At 39.9% G+C, this 11,330-nt stretch overlaps 1 protein-coding gene across 1 annotated transcript in view; it reads right to left on the bottom strand.

The window, feature by feature from the left end:
• Positions 1-5,801: 5,801 nt before the first annotated feature.
• Positions 5,802-11,330, bottom strand: part of GYG2 (glycogenin 2) — a 32,146-nt gene continuing 26,617 nt past the window's right edge. Inside the window, exon 9 of the mRNA XM_067543466.1 lies at positions 5,802-8,821. Within this exon, the coding sequence (XP_067399567.1) occupies positions 8,660-8,821 (162 nt within the window). The 3' untranslated portion in view covers positions 5,802-8,659. The remainder of the gene's footprint in view (positions 8,822-11,330) is intronic.

Genomic DNA, 11,330 nt, shown 5'->3' with positions numbered 1-11,330 from the left:
TACGGTCAGGCAATTTTTCGATATCCCCAATGAAGTGGTTACCACTGTGAAGGGAAAACAAGATGAAGTCTCTATTTTTACTAAAAACTAATTTCAAAAGTAGCTGTAAAAAGCCTGAAATAAAAAATATTTTTTTAACAATTATTTAATCTTAAAATATTTTAAAATAATAAAATAATTAAAAAATCTAAACACCAATAAAAATAAAATACATAAAAAAACCTTATAACTTAAATTAAAAAATTACAAATATTCAGTTAAAAAATTTCTAAATAATACTTTTTAAATATATATAACCATAAAAACTATAACATATAAAAATTTATTTATACCACCCTATAAATACAGTCAGTTTTCTAAAAGCAAGCATCGTTCCTTACATTTAAAAAAAAAAAAAGCTTCTTTACGTAAAAAATAAACTTTAATTTTGCTAATCTGTTAGCTAATTCTAAACCATCCGCCAAAGCAACAAACATTTTAGTAAAAACCCCTAAGTTTAAGTTCTTCCACACCACATAACTCCCATAAGCGGTGTAAATAATATGTTAATATGCAAGACATATAAATATGTCATGCAATACATGTTACATATGTTGGCTAACAGTATGACACAGTCAGGTGCTAAGGATTTACCTTAAGGGAAGCGCTGAGCATATGAAGAGTCTTCCTGATGACATCACAGTAAGGATGATTTCACCATTGCTGACATGTCTTGAGTGAACGAGAACAGGCCAGACAAGCTACAGTGAACTCTGAAACAGAGCTCAGGCTGAGGGAGAAAACAAGGTTTGCCCCCATGGAAAGAGAACCAAATGCACTCGCAGGGCTCAGTGGGTGGAAAGTAGAATATAACTGGTGATCATAGTAAAATACGCAATTTAATTTCAAGGAGGGAAAAAAATACAACCAACCTGTGGTCAGTTAATTCACCTCCCTCCATCTCTGGGGCTGCATAAACCCTGCAGGACCCCAGTGCTGAGAAGACGGGGGCTGGAGAGGAGTAAGGGTCAAAGATAGTATGTAGGGCAAGCCTGAGGGAGGCAAGCCTGTTTACATGGGATGGGACCTGCAGGGAACTTACTTATTTATACATTCAAGACAAGATAGTTGGCTCATTGCACAGCCAGTTTAAATGGTTTTCTGGGGATTATATACTACATAGCACCACATAAACTGGTTCCAGTAAGATCTGAACCCCCATCTTCCCAGAGGTTGCACTTACAATTGCGATGAAGAGTGGGCATGCTTTTTGCTTCAAAAATAAAATGGCAACTGTGCTACAGCAACTGATTAAAGGCTGCTGCAGAAGCTTTAGGTGTGTGTTTGTGTTTAAGTGTTATGCACCACAGAACTCCCAGGGCAGTTATTCACTGGTAGAGCTGCTTGAAAACACTGAATTTTTTTTTTTTTTTTTGCAAAAAATTGATCAATATTTCAAACATTTTACCAGCTCTATCCACTGGTCTTTTTATGCATTCTCTCTCTCTCCGAAAGGGGGGGCAAATATCACATAGAATGACAAAAGATGACAAAAGTCCAACATGGGTGTTGGAATTAGCCAACTTTCTGACCATAGGAGAAGGTGCTTATATATGTTTAAAAGTAGACACCTTACAGATGGAATGGATGCATTGTAACAACTGGAGTTTGTTGTTATTGAAAAAAGCTGTGGCTGAATTGTAGAAATGTTTTACATTCAAGTTGTATTAAGCTGACTTCCAGCTGAATGCTTTAATGATTATTACATGACATTTAGAACTCCTGCATTTGGACTGACTCAAAATTCCTGTATATGGTGAGACAATAAGTTTCTACCAGGAATTTCCCCCTGGGTCAGATTGTCAGAGACTGTGGAGCTTTTTTGCTTTCTTCTGCAGCATGGTGCATGGGTCATTTGCTGGTTTAAACTAATGTAAACGGTGGATTCTCTGTAACTGGAAGTCTTTAAGTCCTGATTTGAGGACTTCAGTAACTCAGCCAGAGGTTATGGATCTATTGCAGGAGTGGGTGAGGTTCTATGACCTGCAATGTGCAGGAGGTCAGACTACATGATGACGATGGTCCCTTCTGGCCTTAAAGTCTATGAGATTGTTTTAGAAAGTTGGGTATGGGTATGTGAAAACAGAGGCTTATAATGGGACTTGGTTTTGCAACCTTACCTTTCACCAATGCTACCATGAACCCTCCAGACCTAAATTAAAAGCAAACCTCAAAACACAATAAACAATCCATTCTACATTAAAGTGCTCCCTGCTCAATGCTTTCTTGCTGTAACTTGGCTTCTAATATATCAGACTACATGGTCTAATTGAAATAGGCTTGGTTGGAACATTTTCCTTTAATATTTTAACATTTTCCAAGCACAGTGTGCCTGAAACTCATTTATATAAAAGTCCGTTAACACTGCACTGGCAGTCCTAAAAATGGATGTAACATTATCATGCCAGAGTCATGTAATGGAAAATTCAGACCATTATGTCTGGTCTGCCCTTAGGGAAAGCCATTGCCATTCGTAGTTCCAACCTTTTCGCAATTATTTTTATATCCCCTTAAAGTGAGGTACAAATCATTAGGCTCTTGGAAAACAAGCTAGGCTAATTGTATTTCTATATTACTATGAAACCCAATTAAAAGTTGATGGTGGAGTGGATCAGAGATGATGTGATGAAATGCTTGTGTCACCATTTTCAGCGAAGAAATTACCTACTCTCACATTGGTTTTTTGCAACATTTCCGAAGTCCAAGCCCGGCCACGCGGGGAGCCTCAGGCAATTGCCCTGTTTGCTACCCCCTAATGCCAGCCCTGCCTGATGCTTGTAAATAATACCAGTCACTATTAAGAATACAAATGCCCATTAATTGACAGAATACCAGTGGAAATAAGGATCAGATATTTTCATGCTCCAGCTTTGCAAAAGAAAACAGATGTAAAAGTCACAGGGGGACTGCCATGGATTGAGGTAAAACTATCGTCCTACTTTCCAAGAATGTACAAATTGAAAGGCCTTAGGCATGATGTTAGGAAAAGGATGCAAGAGATATTTCAGGGACAGATCTACACACGCCTATTACTATGGTGTTGGGGAAATGTCCTGAAGCGTTCTCCACCAGTGGCCCACGCACACTGGATCCTGACTACTGAGCCACGGAACTGATGGTTACACTGCAAATGAGAATTTCTCTGATTCTAGCTGGGATTAATCCTCTTGAACATCATAAACACATGAGGTGTGAGACAGATGAGCATGTTTTAACTGAATAAAGATGTCCCCTTTAAGTGAAAGAGAAACTATTCCACACCAATAGCCTCTTGAGAGCTTTATTTTAATATAGCCTTTCAAAACTCCTTTAATTGCTAATCCACTCGATGTAGATTGGGCAGTGGGAGCTCTTTAGGCCAGTCATATAACTCTAGGTACTTTCCACTATTACAGCAGATCCAGCAGAGACTATTGGTAGGTACTTCCAGATCTTCCTAACTAACATTGAGAAAAGATCTGTTGGCTCAAGGAAAAATTCACCCCCCGAGTTTAGTCTGTGGCTACACCATGGCCTCCTGCAGAAAAATCCTATTTGAATTTTCTACATCTTGAAAGCAGATAAAGTGAATCCATAAAATCATATATTCCCACTGAGACAGCATTCACAATAGACAGATGTTGACAACTTTATTTCAACACACTTTTAGAAAATTCACTGTATAAATTTAGCAAATGTGTATTCAGTTCGTGTACTCAGTTCTAACATATAACCACTCTCCTGAGTTTTCCTTGAAACAAAAGGACATGACAACTTGCAACTGAACATCATTCTCATGTGAAAAGAAAATACTCAGTCATGTCACCCTGGGAAAAAGGAATATAAACAAGGAAAAACAAGTCACATTTTCATTTTATAGAAAAAATATATTCAAAACAATGAGTGAAAACTCAATTAGTCCACAAGTAGTGACTGAAAAACTTTACTCCTACTAGCTATCTACTATTTGTAATCCAGGGAGTGGTAAAGGCCCCTCCCCCAGCCTAAGGGGAGGAGTCACGGAGCCTGGGATACAACTGAGTACAGGGTACAACTAATGAAAAAAACCAGGAAGGGCCGTGGGGATCACAAGGTCAAACAGAGGGAACCAGAATGGGACACTGAGCAGAGAACCCCAGACAGTGCCCACTGCTCCCAGAAGGTGTCGAGGGAGCCAGCAGATGCTGCCCAGAGGAACTCTGCCCGGATGCGTGAGTGGACAGAGGAACAGAAGTAGGCCACACAGTCGCAGAGCACCCCCCCCCCCCAGCCAACCTCCTCTCCCTGGTCTTGTAGATGGCCATTTTGGCCAGAGTTAGGAGGAGGTTGATGAGGAGGTCCTGCAATTTTGTGGGGCCACGGATGGGGTGTGGGTGTAAAAAACAAGTGTGGGGAGAATTGCAACCAAAACCTCAGCAGGAGGTTCTGGAGGAGCCAGATCAGGGGCTGCAGCCTGGTGCACTCGAGATAGACGTGCACCAGGGTCTCTCTCATGCCGCAAAAGGGGCAGGTGTCATCTCCTGGAGTACACGCCGGAGGGTTCAAAGAGTGGAGAGCCCCATGCGCCAATCCAGTGCCTGGGGATTCACCCAGTCCCCCCTGTTGTAGTCCAGAAGATCTCCGATCTTGGTGACTCCTGCCAGGACCAACCTCCGTCGCACCGAGGGGGACTCCACCATCTGCACACGGAGTTGGGTGTTGTGTAGCAGGGGCTCTGTGAGGAGATCCTTCCCCTCGGTTACCACAAGGGGCCTGGAGGCCCTTTGATAGAAGACCGGCAGCTCGGAGAGGTCTCGTGGAAGACCTCTTGAATGGAAATAAAAGAACTGTCAGTTGTATTGGAGCCCTCGGAGAAGGCGGAGGAAGGTGTGCGCCAAGTGTCTCCATGCCGGACTACCTGCACTATAAAGGAGCCTCTGCAGGGCCTGGAGGCGGAAAGCGTGGACCTAGCTGTGGATACAGCACAGGCCCTGTCCTCCCTCCTCCAGGGGAAGACTCAGGATCCCTGCAGAGACCCAGTGCAGTCCTGGCCAAAAGAACTCCAGAACCGTCTTCTGGAGGTGGGCCAGGAAACTCGGGGTCGGGACCAGGGTATTGAACCGGTACCAGAGCATGGACAAGACTAGGGAAGGGAGAGGCACTGGAGCAGTCCTATCCATCTCCGCAGCCACGCAGACACCCTGTCCTCCAAATCTTGCCAGTTCTCTGCCGGGGAGGGATGGGTGGCAGAAAGGTAAACGCCCAGATAGAGCAGAGGACCGGTGCTCCACCAGATGGTTTGAAGCGCGGGTGGGAGGGAGCTCGTCTGCCATGTGGCCCCTACCATTAGGCCAGAGCGCTTGACCCAGTTGACCCGGGCAGAGGAGGCTGCCGAGTAGACAGCCAGGCAGGACTCCAGCCGCGCCAGGTCGCCCGGGTCCTGGACCGTGAGGAGTATGTCGTCGGCGTACGCTGACAGGACCAGCCTCAGCTCTGGCTCACGGAGCACCAACCCCATCAGCCTCTGGTGGAGGAGACAGAGGAAGGGCTCGATGGCCAGAGCATACAGCTGGCCTGACAGCGGGCAGCCTTGACACACTCCTCTTCCGAAGCTGACCGGTCCAATTGAGCTTGACCAGGCACTCCGCGGAGGCGTACAGCACCCGGAGAAAACCCACAAAGCGGGGCCTGAAGCTGAACGCCTGCAGGGTGCCAAGGAGATACCCGTGGTCCATCCTGGTGAACGCCTTCTCCTGGTCCAAGGCAAACATAGCTGCTGTTTGCAAATACTGTTCACCAGGAAGTACTGTTGACAACAGAGTACCAATTTAATAAAAAATAACATATTTAAAAGTAACCAATCACTCAAGAATGCGACTCCCTCCACAATGAAAATTTGAACTGTAATCCTGCATCAGCCATGTGATAGACATGGATTAGTTCAAGCCTTTTCCTTTTCCGATTTCTCTGTGTGACTTTCACCTTGTACAAAGACCAATTCATCACTTAAACCCATGTTAAGAGCTTAAGTGGTATGTAGAGACTTGCGTGAGTCTTCTGCTCTGCAGTAAGTTACACTGTCTGATTCAGTACTTATTGAAATGAGCCCTGATCCTTATCTCTTTGATAGCAGTGTAGAACTTCAGCCATATTGGTAACAAGAGACTATACAAAATATTGTAAAGTCATTAATATAATAAGCAGATCCTAACAAATGTCAGCCCCATGTATCAGTTCAAATTCACAAGACTTCGTGGAGATTCAGGCCACAGCAACATAACAAATTCACACTATATTCCCATAATCACACCTGCTCTAAAAAGATATTGTTCAACTCTCACCCCCATGATATGTATCCAGCCTCTCAAATTCACAGTAGTTGCAGTCTGCCATTGAATATTTGGTTGCCAGATCAATGCCAGCTCATCTGTCCTCTGCAGTTGGTATGTAATCACAGAAATTGCCTTGGACCATTATCCTAACACCAGTAGAATTTGTCACTGCAAAGTGCATTAGGACAATATGGGTGTGATTTTCAAAAGCAACTATTCAGCTATTTCTGTTCTATTTAAACATGTAGAAGCATTTCTGAAAATCATCTCGACATGTTTATAAAGAACATAACTAGTCTAAGGAGGCCAAGCACCAGTGACTCAAATTTCTTCCCTGTGCACTATTCTTCCTGAGTTCATCCCACTCACAACCCAGTGTTCCAACAGGTTGGGGAAAAAAGCATCAACAACTGGACCAAATCCTTACTAAACTCCAATCAGAAAATAAGACTAAGATTTTATTATATATATTAAAGATTAATTTCTCATTATTATTAAATACATGCTATGGTGGTACATCAGACATTCCTATTAATCTAGCTGTCTTGGAAAATAGTGCATAACCACCAAGCGTGCAATTTCACATCCCAGCTCCCTTCATATGTGCTCCCTGATCACTCTTTTCACTTTAATACTTAAAATAATAAACTTACTCTGAAAGTCTTTTAGAATTACTGATTTCCCTTTTAAATCAGTAATTTCCCCCATAATCTAATTAACATGTCCAGTAAAATATAGTAGTTACTGCACAAAATGTAGCTGCATAAAGCATGAGTTCACATTTTTAACAAAAGTCTTTCAATTTAAACAATCTTCAAACTGTTTAGGTCACACTGGCAATATTCCTCATAAATCTGAGAATTCTCTCAAACCAAATCACTCCACTAAAAGTACTAAGAGTAAATAAGAGAGAAGCTGGGTAAAAGTGGAGGTAGTTAGACCCATGAAAGTGAAAGTAATCTTTAGTGCCATTTTAAAAAGACCCAAAAGGTTTCATGTTTTCTTTCTTCCACTCCTTTTGATTCTTTTTCTGCTTTACTACTGGATGAATTTGTGCAGGATTTTGAAAAAAAGCTACCTTTTCTTTTCCTCAGTAGAATCCTATGTAGATACCTCTTATTAAGGAGCCATATATTATGCCATTGATTTTTTTAAGCAGTTCCCAAATTGAAATGCAAGAGTTATCAAATTAGTCTGTCAAGTTTGTCTTCTGAAATGTATTTTTATTTAACAATGAGATTAAAGTTAAATCTAAGAGCCCAAATCTGCAAAACAATGTCCTCACAAGTATAGTTAATACAGCACAGTCTCACCGACAGTATCAACAGTAACCGTACACACATTTGTATTGGTTTCCAGAAATGGCCCTTAGTTTATAGCTAATAGCTGTTTTATTAAATAGGTATCAGTTTATCTGTCTCAAATGCACCCAAATTGCCTGTAATACAAACAAGTACCATCTAGTAGATTTAGTGCCTTTGTGAAATGCAGTTTGGAGCACTGGTAAACAAATTTGTTTGAAGCACCAGAATGAACCAGAACAGCTGTTATTTATAAAGACCTATGCAGTGTTTTCCCCCCTCCAACCATTTAGCTAATAAAATACATAATAAAACGTGAGAAACTCTGAATATACAAAGGAAGGTAACATATAAAAATTCTGTTGTATTCTATCGCAATGATCCAAAAGAAACTAGTAACACACCATTATAATCTATTTGAATTGTACTGTTGCCCATCAGCTTTGTACCTGAGCACCTTCCACAACAAAATCCCCAGTAGACTTCTTGGAGTATCTAGGTGAAGTCCTAGCCCCACTGAAGTCAACAGGAGTTTTGCCACTGATTTCAATGGAGCCAAGGTTTCCTCCTTTGGCTTTTCCCCTTTGTCAGCTTATGTACAATGGTGTGAATGTCATTCTGGTTCTATGGTGAAGCTTTCATAAATGTTTTGCAGCATTTTCTAAAGGTGGAAATCTTCAGGATTAATCTAATCTCCTCTGGAAGTTTATTATTAGTTCTAATATTTTGGACATGACTGCAGAATACTACAGGACTTTTTTCCTTAATGCAGGGGTGTCATGTGGAGATGTCATAATTTCTGCACTACTATTTCATGAGGCACTATAGGTCAGCAATAAATATGAGGCAGGCACAACAGTTTAAAAAAAACCAGTGGTGCTACAATTGCATTTTTTTTCTTAAAACAGGAGATCCATTTTAACTTCAATATCAAAGGATAATATCTCAAGATAACAAAACATCCCAGGGGTTGCATGTACACCACAAATGCAAACAGTGGCTGGTCAATACATTGCATTACAATAAAGTCTACTTCAAAAAGGTATCCAATTTCTTTTTAATATGTTCAAAAGCATCCTTCCCCATGTAGTCCATACGGCCTTCCTCCCACTTCTTCCGTTCTTCTTCTGCATTTGGTTCCTCTGGTTTGAGCTGAACGGACAGCTCAGGAACAGGATGGGTAGTCTCATCCTAGGGAATGAAACAGTCACTTACATTAGCCTCATTTAGTAATGGATTTAAAATCAGTTTCTACATTTCAATCATCCAAACCAAAATTGCCATTCTGAAGACATTGTTCATTATGATTTCCATGATGTGGCCACATTTTCCCAGCTGTATCACTTAGTAAAGTATCTTTGAAACAGTCAAACATATGCCCATACCTTAACTCACAATCTGGCAAATTCAGAAATGCTAACAAAAATGAGTTTTTAATGAGGATACATATGAATAAGCCTCTTCATTATATAAAGTTGTGACCCTGCACCTGTGTGGAGTCTGAATAACTTCAGCAGGACTCCACATGGACAGAGGCATTGGTACTAGCAGATCCCAGTGCCAGGCTGGGATCATAGTTTTGTATGATCTCCAAAGAGTTAGCGGACAAGGCAGTAAGTATTCAGGCTAGAAACAGCAGCATTCATCAGATATCTGTCTCACTAACCATCCTGTAACTCTTGTACATTTTAATTAAAACTACCATTCAGTGGAAAGATAGTTTGCTCCTCTGAGGGATATTACAAATTTGCCAGTTTTGGTTTGGAGACGCAATTAGCAAAGGTTATTATGTGAATGAAAGATAATGAACAAGTATTGATGTAATTAAATCAATTAAAGGGGAAAGTAATATACTGTAAATGGAATTTCCTTTCTGTAATACCTATGATAGACCCATCCTTGTGAAACAGGGGCTCTAATATACAATTGGAAGTAAAGCAGAAGTCAACACACCTGTTCCATATGCATAAAGATTTAAACAAAAACAATATGCCAGACTAACCTAGGACCTAACCCTGTACTCCATTACTAATACAAATAGTCCTTACTCATGAAAGTAAAAAGATCCAGAATGCAATCATTAATTTTCATATATTTTATCTCTGACATATGCTATCTGTAGCAAACTGTCCTGTTTGACTCCAGATCAAGGTCTAACAGATCTTCCTTTCTGGTCACACCAACTACAGATCATTTCATTTCTGTAAAGGCAAGTATAACCTAGGGGAAGAAAAATTATTAATTGATCTTACAAAGATGTCAGTAATAAAATCAAGGATCAGATGACTATATAGAAAAGAGTAGAATGTAAAAATTCCCAACACCTGTTGCTTAAATAAAATCTATATGTAGAAATGATGCACAATGCACAGGTTAACGGAGAGAGGGATTTTACTTTACTCTAGAGTACACCTAAAATCAAGTTCATTCAAAGGCTAAAATGAGAATTCAAGTAAAAAAATATAGACAGACTTACAAGCAGAAAGGAGGGAACAGTTGTTCATTCAGTATGAGAGTACCTCCTGCTAAATGACTTCAATCTTAATTTTCTTTATAGCATGATATAACCCTTATGTAATAATTATAAGAAAAAGCATGAAGCTATTTAATATAGTACCTCTCCAAACCATGTGGGGCAGACAGCAGCAATACTACTATAGGATTAATGGTGTATGCCTCACATTTGACAGTCCTACTATTGATGGAAATTGAAGAGCCACAGGCGATTTCAGCAGAGATCCAAGTGTTAACAGTTCCTAAATCAGCTTTAAAATAAAATAAAATCACAGGAAACTTATCTGGCATTTATTTTGTCTTACTTGTCTGACTATTATACTATTATTCATACTTGAAAAGTATATCAGAGATAGTAATATTTCATTAGATATTTTGCAATCCTAAAAGTTAGTCTCAGATTTTAAGCCTTTTCATATAGTACACTCCAAATCTAAAATTTAAAATACTGTGGATTTAACATCAACTATCTAAAGACAGTCTCAACTGATAAAGTAGTAGTTGAAAGTTTGCTCCATCTGAATATACTGCTCAGGAAGGTACACCGAGAAGCAGCTCCTCTGATGTTATGAGCTAAGAAGAATTGATTGTTAACTCATTCAGAAGGGTTCACATAATATTGCAAGAAATTCATGATAAGGATCCTTCAAAAATGAAACTCCATATCTTTCTCCTCAGCTCCCAATTCATATACTTAAGGCCCAACAACCAAAGAACAAAGTTCTACAGAGCATACGTACTCCCTGGAGATATGCCCTTTAACAAAATCTGGCACTTATTTCCTAAGTAAATATGTAATCCCTACTAATACATGCTAACCCATTTAGTTACCTTTTATTAAATGAACTAAAGCTAACTTTTGGATATTATTAATGACAGAAGGTTAAACATTATGAGTGAAATCCCAGCTCTGTCAAAGTCAGTGGCAAAACTCCCATTGACTTCAACTGAACCAAGATTTAACCTGTTATATTTATCTTAAATTATTTCAGCAGATAGTACATTTGAGCACTAAACACCAATTATAATTGAAACAACTATTTATTACAAGATACCCAAGACTAAGTTCACAAATTTACCACTTTGGGGGGAAATATACACTCAGATAGAAAATATATAAATATTTAAAAAGTGAGCTTCATAAACAAGGACTGGAAATGGCTACGAAATTATCCAGAGAAATCAT

This window comes from Emydura macquarii, unplaced genomic scaffold (assembly GCF_026122565.2).
Source record: "Emydura macquarii macquarii isolate MOO-44397 ecotype Brisbane River unplaced genomic scaffold, CSIRO-AGI_Emac_v2 contig_860, whole genome shotgun sequence".
In the NCBI taxonomy this organism is placed as follows: domain Eukaryota; kingdom Metazoa; phylum Chordata; order Testudines; family Chelidae; genus Emydura; species Emydura macquarii.
The sequence above is the reverse complement of the archived record's forward strand: the minus strand, read 5'-3'. Positions and strand labels throughout refer to the sequence as shown.